At 33.6% G+C, this 13,616-nt stretch overlaps 1 protein-coding gene across 19 annotated transcripts in view; it reads right to left on the minus strand.

The window, feature by feature from the left end:
- EPB41 (erythrocyte membrane protein band 4.1) overlaps positions 1 to 13,616 on the minus strand; it is a 318,202-nt gene that overhangs the window by 37,465 nt on the left and 267,121 nt on the right. For 5 of the 19 annotated variants that reach the window (XM_077150561.1, XM_077150569.1, XM_077150560.1 and 2 more), the window contains 4 exons: positions 12,606 to 12,662; positions 12,393 to 12,434; positions 11,287 to 11,349; positions 6,111 to 6,287 (listed from right to left, as the gene is read on the minus strand). In XM_077150561.1, the coding sequence (XP_077006676.1) occupies positions 6,111 to 6,287; positions 11,287 to 11,349; positions 12,393 to 12,434; positions 12,606 to 12,662 (339 nt within the window). Of the gene's footprint in view, positions 1 to 4,030; positions 4,082 to 6,110; positions 6,288 to 11,286; positions 11,350 to 12,392; positions 12,435 to 12,605; positions 12,663 to 13,616 lie in introns of all 19 variants that reach the window. The other 14 variants (XM_077150559.1, XM_077150571.1, XM_077150562.1 and 11 more) reach the window with 9 other exon arrangements.

Raw genomic sequence — 13,616 nt, forward strand, 5'->3', positions numbered from 1 at the left:
TCAACCTGCCATTAAGAAGCTGAACCAGGGTAAAACCAATAAATAGCTATTTAGATCGCTCTGTGATATTAAGAATATAATGAAATGAAGGAAGGAAACCAAGAATATTTGCAGCTTTATATTACAAATACTGGCAGCATTAATTTTATTTAGATCTAACACAAAGCTGGAATATTTTCTTCTGATAACTTGATGGGTCTATCTTTTGGGCTTGCATTGGTCAGCTTAGTCCAACACAAAGTCTTGGCCATTCTCTTCTCGACCATTTTTACTCTATAAATAGATTAAATGACCTCTCCTTGCACTGTCAATAAGTATCTCTAAGGACTCCTGCTGAACTTCAGAAAACAAAGTATTAGTGGCTTAAACTACACTTTTAATGGACTTCTGGAATAATTCCAATACTAAGAGGGACAAAATTCAAGGTGAAGTTTATAATAATAATTAATAAAAAGCCACATACAAGAATGAAAACTGTAAACATAATTTGAAGCAGTTATAAAAGTATTAATAAAATTCTAAGATTTCCTTTTCAGTTCCTTAAAAAAAGAATTTAACCAATGTTATAGTTGCATTTGCTCACTAAGGAAAGCTCTTATATCTCTATGCCACAGATAGGGGAGTACTTATGATTATCACTTTTTATGTTAGAGAGTAGCTTTGCAGTGTTTCAAGTTCATTTGAGGTTTCTCTTTTCTTATTATGAGTAATAAATAACTATGCTTAACTATAAAATATTAGCTATAAACATATGATAAGAAAGAAACACACATATCAGCTTTTAAAATTTAACCTCCGCTGGCTTCTTTTCCCATTTTTTTGGAAATCCTCTAAGTCTTAAAAGATAATACAATAATACTGGTGGATATTGAAGGCCAAAAGATTCTTTGTTTCACTGTTCTCTCTTTTGTTCTAAGAGGCCATCTTCTCAAAGACAAAAAGTCTCGTTTAGAAGTTGCATCAATGAAAAGAGTTGAGAAGTAAAACAAAGTGCAAAAATCTCAATTTGATAACCCTATAAATTCAGATTTCAAAACAAATTTTGAGACATTAACCAAGATCATTCATACTGGTGCATTCATATGGCCATAAAAAACAAGCTACATGCAAGTTTTCATTAATATTGAGGTAAAAATAAATGGTTAGTCATCAGAGTTGTGTTCCAAAGAGAGAGAGTGCGTTCATCTACATTCAAAGAAGCCTGAAAATCAACATGCAAACAGAGGACACACACATCACAATAGTACTTGAGCTCACAAAGCCATTGATTAAAAGCAACTGACTTCAACACAGGTGAAAGAACAAACAGGTCTGAAGTGCATCAGAAAAACAAAGTATATAAATATATATTTTAAGCTTATCATAATGGCTGAATACTGCTTCCAGCAATATAATTACTTAAGTCATAAAGATGTTACACAGTATTTTAATTCAGAGAAGGCGATGTTTATGTACAGATCATGAAGAAATCTGTATCTCAGGCCTTTTAAAGATGGGTAAGAGAAAGAACAGTTTGGGAAATTCAGCCATGCCTGGAGGACACCAGCACCATTTTCCTTAAGCCATCAATGCCCTATTTGTGAAAAGATGGCATTTAACCTTTGCAGATTTCTGTATACTAGGTAGGATAAAATTGTCGGTCCTTGTACATCTCGGAAATACTTATAAGAAGGCCACGGAAGTCAAAAGTCCTTTTCCAGAAAACGTCTTTGCATATACTGGTTTGATATTCCAATAAAAGAAGTTGTTATGGATTTGTAGATTAAAAGGTATCATTTTAAGGCTTCTGAAAGGTTAGCAAGACAATTTTTTTCTTCCAACATGGGCAGGCACTGAGAATCGAACCCAGGTCTCTGGCATGGCAGGTGAGAACTCTGCCACTGAGCCACCATGGCCTGCCCCCAATTTTTTTTTTTAACTATAGAGTCCATGCTACACAAATGACTGCAGAAGTTTAGGGAAAAAAATCCATCAAATGTTTCTTGAGAGTAACCTGCTTTGTGATAAACACTGGAGAGGTGGACATAGCACAGCAAATAGTAAAAACATGCAGGATAAAACAGTTAAAGCTTTTGGGAAAAGTACCAAACTGCCATATGCTTAAATGTGATGTGTCTATGCAGTACAAAGGGTGTTAAACTTTGGTGCATAAAAGTTTAACAACTTTTAAAGTTCCACAAGTGGCTTGGGCAATTCATTGCTACTTCTTTATGCCCCAATTACATACTCTACAAAGAGTAATGTTTTATTGGCAGAAAAGCAATCACAAGAGCTCCCCTAGGACAGTGAAGTATAAGATGAGAAGGCATCATACAGGAGATAACAGTAGAAACCAAGGACAAAAATTCAATGGTTTTAATCTTGACATTTTAGATGAGCACCCTGTCTTCCAATCACAGAAAGACCAACCACCAAATAACCAATGCAAGGACCACGAGAAAAGACATCATGAAAGGAACACGAGGAGATGGAAAAGTACTAAAGTAGAGGTGGCACTTTTTGAGAGACTTGTGATCCTCAGGGATTGGAATAGAAACCTTGGGAAGAATTTCTTCATTTTCTTGCTGGGGCAAGGCTCTTTCAGTAGATCTCTCTTGCCTTTTAACTTTTTCTTCATCCTGTACTAACAGAGCACGTTCCTGTGTCTGCTTTCATGGTAGAAGATCAAGAAAGACAGAGAAAGATGAACAAAATGACAGATGAAAAATGCTCAAAAACGATACTTGGGGATGTGCAAAGGATTTGGGAAAATCTCTTGGATATTCTTTACTTAAGCTTCACTTTACTTAAGCAATTTATTCTGGTAAAATATTTTTAACTCAGTAGGGTGCACAATAGATTATTTTTTTAGTGAATCAACATGAGAGCTTCTGAAAGTTCAAGAAACCTTTGGCCTTCCTTAGTTACATTATTAATTACTTCTTCAAAGGATATTCACATATGAATTTTGGGTCATTTTTTTCATTGATTTGGTGCTACCAATTTTTCTTAGCTCAATTGGACAAAGCCAATAATGAAGCATTCTTCTTGCCATCAGAAAAGTTACTTTTATTACAAATAGAATGGCAGAATATAAAAAGTTACCCTCATATTTCTTCATACAGACTTAAAAAACTACAACAGTTTTTTGGTATGGTAATTAGCTTTTGCTCAACAGAGTAAAAATATTTATTCTAAACATTTTAAAGATTGCAAAAGAAAAGCACAAAGTATAAAAGTTTATAATGTTCCTCCAAGGTCTACTTAAGTAGAACACAAATGATTCAATTCTTGGAAACCTTAAACATATAAAAAAGAAAAAAAAACCAAGATTTCGGCAATAGCAAACTTCTTCCCCTTTCTCAGTCATGATTTAAAAATAATAATAACAACAACCATCATGAAGGTTTATGCATTACATTAAGCAAACACTTTTGATACTTGAAAAGTTTTTTTTTCCAATTGTCCAATTGAGAAGTTTTTCTCCCCTTGCCCTCAAGTTTCTGTACTCTGCCATTCATAGTTAAGACAGATGTTATCTATGAAAGGAAAAACTTGGCTCTAAGTTCTCTCAGTTGAGCCAGCCTTCTCTGATCAGTTTGGAAGTTCGACACTGGTTCTTTGCACACCCCTAAGTGATAGGTATCAGGGAGAAAGTAGCTGGGGGACTGGTCAGCAAAAAGAAAAAAGGAAAAGAAAGGATGCAAAATTATAATGATTTTTAAAATAAAAAAATAGGGGAAGAAGAAAGACAACATAAAAAGAATAGGGTACAATTAAATTCATTTTCTCTCTAAATACATATTTACATCTTCATGCAGCTTTTTAACTAGCCATGCGCAGAAATAAGCAAATTGAAAGCTGCAAAAGCTGCAGCAGTGAAAGTATTATGTGTTAGGCCAAAAGGCTGTGGAAGTGAATTTACAATTATAGCCAAAAGAAAAAAAATATTACTCAGCAGCTGCTGTTCAGTTCTGGGGGGATTATCTGCTTAGTGCCATGACAAGAGCAAATTCTGATGGAGAAGCACAAGTCATAACAGCAGCTTTACCTCTGGCCCACCAACCTTTCTTTCCGAGGGAAGGATAGAGGTTTTCTTCACCTGGTCATACACAAATTAAATAAAATTCAGTTGCCTTGTAATGCAACAACAATGCTGTCAAAGGTGGAAGAAGTATCTCCAGAAGAAAGGAATACTATCCTAATTATTAAAGAAAAAGCAAGATATGCCAGAAAGTGGAATTATCCTGCTATTAAAAAGTTATCACAGTTGAGTTCTTTACTTGTTACATTATATATTTAGAGGGGTAATGTATGTAAGCATAAGAGCTAAAATTGCTCAAGGACTCCCAATGAACCTATCTTAGTTTATTAATAGTCATTTCTTTAAAGTCCACAGAATGAAATCTCTATTCCCAATACCAGCCATGAGATGATTTCTGGATGGTTTCTATTAAAATACGTGATATTTTCCGGAAATGGAGACCAATTCAAATTTATCTAGCCACTTCCAAGAGAGTTACTAAGTTATTTTTTAAAAGCAGTTAACATCTTTTATAACTTGCACAACGTTAAAAAGGTAATTTCTAAAAAATATGCAGTTATGGTTTGTAGCTAGGGCTAACCAGGTCAGAGAGCAATGAAGCATTTTCCCACGGAGTCAAAGACTTAGTAGAATTTTATATTTAGTGAGGACCTTAACTATCACTTTTCCTATAAACTAGGTCCTGACAAGATAAATGATTGTTGAGAATCCTTCACTTAGACTATGACTAGCCAGACCCTCTCACTGAAATCAAGTCACCACCACTGCTAGACCCTCTTGATTGTTATTGCCAGTCCACAAACAGTACTAAGTTCCAAATCTAAACAATAGTATGGATAGTTTTCCATGAATTCTGAATATAAAATTAATTTTAAATTATTAAGACATCACTTTACCTCTCTTAATTAGAATTGTTATTGTTTTGGGGGAAAAAAACAGCAAATAATTTATAAATTGTTATAATCACTCAATGACTCATTGGAACTATTATATACAAAATGATCATTTATATGATAAAGGATCTTTAGATACACGCCCAAGGAAAATTTCAAGATTTTTTTTTTTTTTTTTAACATGGGCAGGCACTGGGAATTGGACCCAGGTCCTCTGGCATGGCAGGCAAGCACTCTGCCTGCTGAGCCACTGTGGCCCTCAATATATTCTTATTATACAGATTCACTCGCTTAATTAGAATTGTTATTGCTTCAAGGAAAAAAAACAGCAAATAATTTATAAATTGTTATAATCACTCAATGACTCATTGGAACTATTATATATAAAATGACCATTTATATGATAAAGGATCTTCAGATACAAACTCGAGAAAAATTTTAAGATATTCTTATTATACAGATTCATTTATTCAGGTATAGGATTTCTAAAACAGGTAATGACAACAATAGAAGAACAACAGCCCCTGAAAGCTATCTCTAGCCCCCTCTCAATGTGACCATCTTTTAAAACAGCAGATTAAAAATTTGAGGTTACTCTTTATGAAGATAAAATAAATTGCCAACAATGTTTCTAAAACTGAAATCCTATCATTAATTCTTGGTATTCTGCATTCTCTGGTTCAGGGGTCTCTTTGGTTTATTATATAATTGTGGCCAAACATTCTAGACATTTCTAAACTGTACAAATGTTCAAATAAAGTAAAAAAAAAAAAAAAGCTAATCCCTTTCCAATTCTGACTTTACTAAATTTAGTAAATTCTCTGGTCCTTGAGGGTTTGAATATAAACAAAGCTCCACTGGCTTATGGTCAATTTGTTAACGCACACCAGTCAGAAATATGCAGCTGCAGACACAGTTCTCAGAGCCCTGAATCATCTACTGGTGGCTCCAAATGGCTCTTATAATTTGATTGGGTAGCCTACAGACTTAAAAAACAAGTGCTTGATTATGAATGCATTAAAACTTAAAACAATGAATTGGTGAGGTACCAAAGCTAAATTTCAACTCTAAGCTTTCTTTTGGATATAGAATATACCAAATTTATGGTATATTTGCTTAATATACCAAATTTTAATATACCAAAACATTTATCCGTTTGTTTTGACATTTGTTCACATGGACAAAATACTCACTCCTTCTCCCGTGGGGATTTGCCCATTGATGTTAAGTGTTCGGAAGGGAGAGTGAGTGGATAAACGTTTATCCCACTCACTAGGCCGTGGTTCTGGCACAGATTCCATGAAGTTCTTTTTCAGTTCACTGATGCTAGCATGATGTTTTTTGATCTCTTCTTGACTCTTGTCTAAGTCCTATTAAAAGGATAAAGATGTAAAACAATAAATACTCAGGAAAGAAACACACTAAGAGCAGCCATCAGAGACAATGGCAGAAAACACACCATATCCAGGATAAGGTTACTAGTCCATAAACTGTATTCAAACTGTAAATATACAGTATGGTATATTTGCTTTTTTTTTTTTAACAAGGTGCTTTTCTTGGAAGCAGTGAAGCATCACTGCTCTTAGCAGTTATAAAGAGTTCACTTTACATAAAGAGTTTACTCCTTAATTTTATGACTCTTCTTTCCATTATGGGAGCTCTCCAACTCCTCATCCCAAGAAAGTAGTTCCCCAACAGCCTCAGCTTAATATGAACTGATTTAGGCTCAGCTCAGGCAGGATGGAGATAGCAAAAGATAAGAAATGGTTAAATGAAGGACATGGTGAAAGATTTAACTCCCACTACTGACCACCTTGCATTGAAGTGCAACCGTACAGTATTCCTCTATTTCTACCTGGGGATAGTTTTGCTTCCCTATTCCTAGGTGACTGTTGTTGTTTTTAGATAGACAGGGACATCCCTTTCTTGAAATACAATTAACAGAGAAGACTGTTAATACCTCTGGAAAATCCCTCAAGGGCATGGAATATAATGGCTGCTTTTCTTTGCCAGTACTATTCACATGAACTAAAAGCTATATGCTTTCTGTCTTCTAATAGTTTCACTACATCTCTTACTTAGTACAATTCAAAACAAGGACCTTCTCCTAGCAACTATTAAAGAGTGGCGAGTCAATTAATAAGAGTTTGTCAAATACCTTTTATACTTCCTTAACAATTTAAAATAAATGACTGCTCCAGCAATTTGAATATTAGACAACTAGTGGTAGGGGCAAGCTTCTAAAGGGGATATTCCAGAGAGAGATGATCAAAACTAAGGTTAATAAAGCATGAGCTAAAAATAATATTTAGGTTTATGTAATAGGAGTTAAGAAATATTACACATAAAAGTATAAAAGGGATGTCAAAGTTGGTCCAAAACAATTTTCAAAGGGAAACTCAACCAAATATAGTTTGAGAAATATAACCTGAAGACAAAAAAACTCAAATATTTTTTGTCTAGCATACTTAAGAAAAAACTCAAAAGATCTATGTTTGAGATCCAAATATGTGGGAGCCTATCACTTGATGACTGATGAAAACTCTGCATTTGTTATATATTGAGGCATCTCTGTATCCAAGAAAAGCATAATGCTAAATAAATCTCCTGGTATGTTGTGCATAATTTGGGATTAGTCTTCTTTTATGATTCCATGGAAAACAGCTTAATATTGAAAAAAATTGAAATTCATTTAAATAAAAATTTGTTTGAAAGTTTTTTTTCTGAGGGCAATAAAGGCCTCAACTAAATAAATCTTTTCAAAAGCAATGCCAAAGGGAAAATGGCATAGGAAAAGAATCACTGACACACATGACAACAATTTTGATTCTGAAGGTGTTCATTCAGAAAATTCAGTATCTACTTTTATTTATGCAAGACTGAACCATGCATATTGCTTAGAGATCAGTCAAAGAAAAAACCAACTCCAAAAGGGCAATCCTGTAGCTCCCCCATAAGAGTACCTCTTGCCTGCTGGGATGAAATATGAGTTTATCTTATGAACATGGTTTTGCTCTGGGGAACCAACAATTTGCACTCCTGTTTTAGCTGAGAGCAAGAAAAGCACGTTTATGCGCTAAGGAGAAGCATAAATAAGCTCATTCAAAGACTCAGTGGTAAGTCAACCAACTGAGACCCACCAGGCCCTACCAGACATAGAAGGCCCTATGACCTAGTTCCTGATTAGAATTTCTATCTGTTTGGGCCAAGAACAACTTAACACTTACAAAAACAGGAAGGTTAAAAGTGAGAATGGAGCAAAACAAAAATGAACAAGAGATGGTTAGACCACAATTCTCTGGGTTAGCCTTTTAATATGAGAGACTGGTGATTTGTTACTCTTCTTGCCTAGCATTTGATTAGCTTGGAACATGAAAACAAAATGTTTCAATAAAACCAAAAGCTTCTTAGGGAGCTTTCTCCATCCTTCTTAGCTGGCTTTGTTGGAAACCTGTGGGGGCACAGAGTAAAATTAAGATCTCAAAGGGACCTGTTCCAAATAGAATTTGTCATAGACACTTGCTACAGGTTCTCTCTGGGAGATGGAGGAGGAGGCGGTAGATCTAAAAATGAACTCGACCTTATTTGTGCCAGAACAAAGCATTAGTGAGGGTGGGGTAGGAATGAGGGGAGAAGGGACGTTTAAAAAAAAAAAACTGCTTGAATGACAGATAACTTGAGAGAACTTCCTTTGGGAAAAAAGAAACCTCATTTTACAATATCTCAAGTATGATGGTCAGTCAGATTACCTTGCCTGTTTTCAGTTAGATACTTTTGATGCTTATCATCTTATAATTTAGCAGCAATCAAACCAAATACTTCATTAAATAGAAAATGTTCTCAAAAGGCAGTAATTAGTTTTAATTTTCAAACACACACTTATTTAGGAATCCCCTCTCAGAGCTGTCAATGAAATGCTGGGAAAAATCACATCACACGCAGGAATTTGGTAAGCCTAGAAGCCATAACACACCTCATGGAACAAATGGCAAATATATGATTGGCACTGTAGGTTCCAGTTAGGAGGAAGCACTGAAGATGTACTAGTTAAAATATTTATAATTGGGAGATATTGCACTGCTGAGTATAAGGAGATCAACTGGCACCTATTATCTTTCCTAATCTCTGAAGACAGAATCAATACAGGTCTGATTTCAGAAATGAGATGAAGCAAAGAGATGGAAGTTGTCAAGTTTTAAATATTATAGGTTCCAGCCTTGGAAAACCTCATGTTACATGACATAAATATATGTAAAGCACTTGGTATTGTGCTCAGCATACAGTATGTGCTTAATGAAGGCTGGCTATTAGTATAATTTTTATTAATTTTACCAAAGTACCTTATACAGAGCAGAATCAAAATATATGTACTGATAAAGAATAATAGTAATTATTAGAGGCTATATAGTAAGTCAGAGATCATTTTTAAAAATTTCTTCAAACTTCCAGTTTAATATTTCCACAATTTAAACATGCTCATCATTCAGGTCTCAACTAAAATGTTATCTCTTCAGAGAGACCTTCCCTGACAGCCTTATTTAGAATAGATCCCCTCTGTTAACAAAGTATACTTTTGATTTCCTTCATAGCTTTTATCATAATTTGTGTGTGTGTGTGTGTGTGTGTGTGTGTGTGTATATATATATATATATATATTATTTATTTTTTTTTTTTAACATGGGCAGGCACCGGGAATCGAACCCAGGTCTCCGGCATGGTAGGCGAGAATTCTGCCACTGTTTTCATAATTTGTAATCATTCAATTGTTGTCTGTTTACACATTTATTGTTTCTCTCCTTCCCACTTTCTGTAACTGTAAGATTCATGAAGGCAGGAACCACGTTTTTTATCTTTTTTATCTATTTTTTATCTATTAAATCTGTTAAGAATGAAATGGGTATTTAAAAAATTTTTTTGAAATGACAGGTTCATAAATTTCAATTATTCCTAAACTGATCAGTCTCCTTACTAATAATTTGAATCAATATTTGTCCATTTCTTTATAGATCTTTATTTTTCTTTTCCAGGCTTAGGTGTGGAACACCCAGCACACCCAGCACTGTGCAACTAGCCCCAATGGGTACTGCACTTTTGATAAAATTGATAGTAATATTTGTGGTCAACAATTTCAGTTTCCTAGTATTTTGGATTAGAAGAGAGGCTACTTAGGCTTTTTCTTTATTAGCACAACATTAAAATCATTCTGGTTGAGGGTGAACCTACTAAATTAAAAAATTCACCCACAGGATTTCCATAACTAAAGTTCTATAACTTTTTTCAGTGACACATTTTAATGCCAAAAAATCTTCAAATGCTGAGAAATTTTTCTTTATAAATAAGTTAAATCCTTGATGCCACAGTTAAAACTCATTTCTTTTGGCTCTGTCTTAAGCGTAGTTGTAAGATATTACTAACCTGCTCATCGGCTTCTATACATGACTTTTTTCTGATTTGTAAGCTAATTTAGCTTCTGTTTTTTTCCACATGAAATAATTCTCATTTCCTTAATTTTTCTCTAAACTTCTAATTAGTTTTATATTTCTCTATCCAATATAGAGCCCAAAACTAGGTAAAGTATAGTTTTTAGGTCTGGTAAGTATAGGCCTAGTAAAAATCAGACCAATGTGGGATATAATAGGAATGGGATGTTGGTATTGCTGAATGGAAAACAGTATAATATAGAAGAGTTAGATAGACCCTAACTCAAATCCTTAATTTACCAATTTAAGCTCTGTGACCTTAGAGAAATTATTTAGTTTCTCTAAGCCTCAATTTTCTTATTTTTAAAATAATAACACTGTATTCAAAGGCCTGTTTTTAGAAGTAAACTATCTTATTTCAGAAGGTACTCATTAAAAGCTAGGCTCCTTTTTTCCTTCCTATGTCTTACTTTCTTTCTTTCCTTTTTTTTTTTTTTTTACTGTCTTTCTTGTCAGTTTCAGGTATCTCCAGTATTTTAAGTCGTTTCTGAATTGTGATTATTGTCCCTACTTTTCCACATTGCCTCAGTCCAGAAGATGAAAAAAATAATGCAAATTTTCTTAGAGACATTTTGAAAATTCAAAGAACTTTTAACAGTGATGTAGAACTTTCTAAAAATGGGGAAAACAATGGAACCATGAGAAGTAGAGGTATTTCCAATCATATATTTTTAAGATAAGAATGAGAGAGGAAAACTAAAAAAGTATCAGGAGAAGAGATGGTTGCGTATCTTCATGTTTATCAACATGCAAAAAGCATTTTAAACCTAAATTCTCTCATGCAGTGACATGCAAAACCAAATGCAGCATAGAAAGAAGAAAAAGGGATTAGCAAAGAATGCAGAAGTTCCAGGCCATCAACTGAAATAAGCTTCAAGTTCATACAAACCTCCAACATTAAATTGCTATGTCTGATATAAATGTTTTCACCATCTAGTCTCTCTCTTTTTTTCTGTGAAATTGAAAGGGGGAAAAACAGAAAAGCATAAAAAATTAAAATGTCGTTCTTGCAGGGAAAAACTGCAAACTGGCAAATAAAAAAATATTTAAAATTAATGTCTGCAGCGCAGCATATGCCAACATGAAATGGTCACAGAAGCACAAGGACACATACAAAAAACCCACAATTACCATTAAAAAATGGATCACCTTGTTCATGAATGATGAAAGAATGTGATGATGTTATTTAAATAGACAGTGCTCCCGGCTTCATTGGCTTCTTATATAGAAAGGAGTTTTACGTTCATTTAAAAAATACTTTGTGAGAATTTTTGAGCATTACCTTAAAATTTAAGACTTTAAAAAGCTTTGAAGCTCCATGTTACATGGAATGAAGAAGTGCCTAAAAACATTATTTAGCTTTGGGGATATATTTCATGTTTAGTAATACATATATTATTATATGTATTGTATACATATTGTATAGATAATACATGTAATATCTATACAATAATATAGATATTAGAGATATCTATATCTCTAATACCTGTCATAAGAAAGATCTGTGGGCATTTGATATACAATCAATTAAAATTCTCTTAAGTGAGAACTGATTCATCCTGCTATATCTTTGGGAAGAGTGAGGCACAGAGCAGACAAACCCACAGTTACTAACAATATTGGGAATTGCTACTGTAGTAGTTTTTATGATAAATACATATAAAATATTGTCAACAATTCCGTGAATACAATGCCATTGTGAAATATTTCTTATAAAGTTTAAGTATAAGGATGGGTTTCAATGATTATTTTTTGTTTAAAGATATATTTTCCTATGGAAAGTTTACTTTAGTGTAATCTTTCAATATGTAGTATAAGATTATAATTTATTTGGTGACGTGTGTGTGCATGTATATGTGCATGTGTCTGCTCTTTGTAAGTACCTTCTGATCAAAAGAAATCAATGAAAGGAATGGACCACTGTCTTTTTAATGCACTGTAAGTCAGTATGAGTGACATCGCAATGTAGTTTTGTGAAAGTGAAAAATGGCTAACCTTCCTCATTCTAATCAGATCTTCAGTTTTTTCTGCAAGCTTCTGTTTTGCCATTATTAAAAAAAGAAAGAAAAATGATAAAACATTGGCTCATGGAAGTCTGTTTGAACCTTCATTTCATAAGTTTTGTTTTTAAGGAGAGGAAGTATGGGGAAGAAGAAAAAATTGAAAGGAATGGGAGTGGAGAGGAACAAGCGACCTGTTGGCACAAACCTGTGTTTGGTCACCATTTGAAGTGGGTACTGTGACCTCGATGTGGGTTTTTTCCACCTACATTTAAGAAATAAAGTGGTAAAAACATTTAGAGTTAGTAGGTCTCTACGAATAGCATTGTTTCAAAATAAGCTGTAACTTTAACCTGATTGTGAAATATGCATGTATGCAATGTATGCATGATATGTATGCAATCATCATGTTGCAGTCTTATGGAGGGTGTTACAAGGAAGGATATTACTCTCAACAGCAATCTGTTAAGCCCATGATCACACTTTCAACACCAAAGATATCCAAATTACCAAAAAAAAAAAATTTAATTAAATTAAGGTAATTTTTCCATTGATGAAGAAAACATTTTATATTTATTTACAAAAAAAGCATTTATTAAAAATAAAAGTTGAGGTTTATTTAATGCTATAGCCATATGCTTTCATATTGCTTTTTTTAAAAAAATTTGTAAGTAGTTTAAATAACAGTAAAAACAAATTTACAAATGAAGAGTCCAATGTATGACATATATGACAGACACAAAAAATTTTTACAGGTAAAACATACATATAATAAGCCATGTATAACACCAAACAAGTATATGCACAAGGACTTTGCTACTTGATCAATTTATTTAAGGAGGCAGTTTCAATCTTTCAGTTTATTAGACAACAAAATATCAAAAGCAACTCAATCCAAATCGTTACTGATATACACAATTACTCTCAGGGCTGATTTATAAATAAGAACCCTCAGAGCTCAGCTACAACAGCTAAAACTTGCAATATCCTCTCTAGGGAGCTGGAGTCCATGTTTGGTGAAAAGGCAAGATTCATCCTCAAAAGTACGAAGAGAATACCTGAATCCTGCCTAGATTTGAAATACCTTTAATAATAGTCATTTTGTATCCATTAGTTGGAGTAATTTCTTAAAGAAGGCTATTAAGAAGAAGCATAGCAGAGTGAGCAAAACCCACAATACTGGATATTACAAAAGTACAAAGTTAACTTTTTATTAAGA

Source organism: Tamandua tetradactyla, chromosome 2 (assembly GCF_023851605.1).
Source record: "Tamandua tetradactyla isolate mTamTet1 chromosome 2, mTamTet1.pri, whole genome shotgun sequence".
In the NCBI taxonomy this organism is placed as follows: Eukaryota; Metazoa; Chordata; class Mammalia; order Pilosa; family Myrmecophagidae; genus Tamandua; species Tamandua tetradactyla.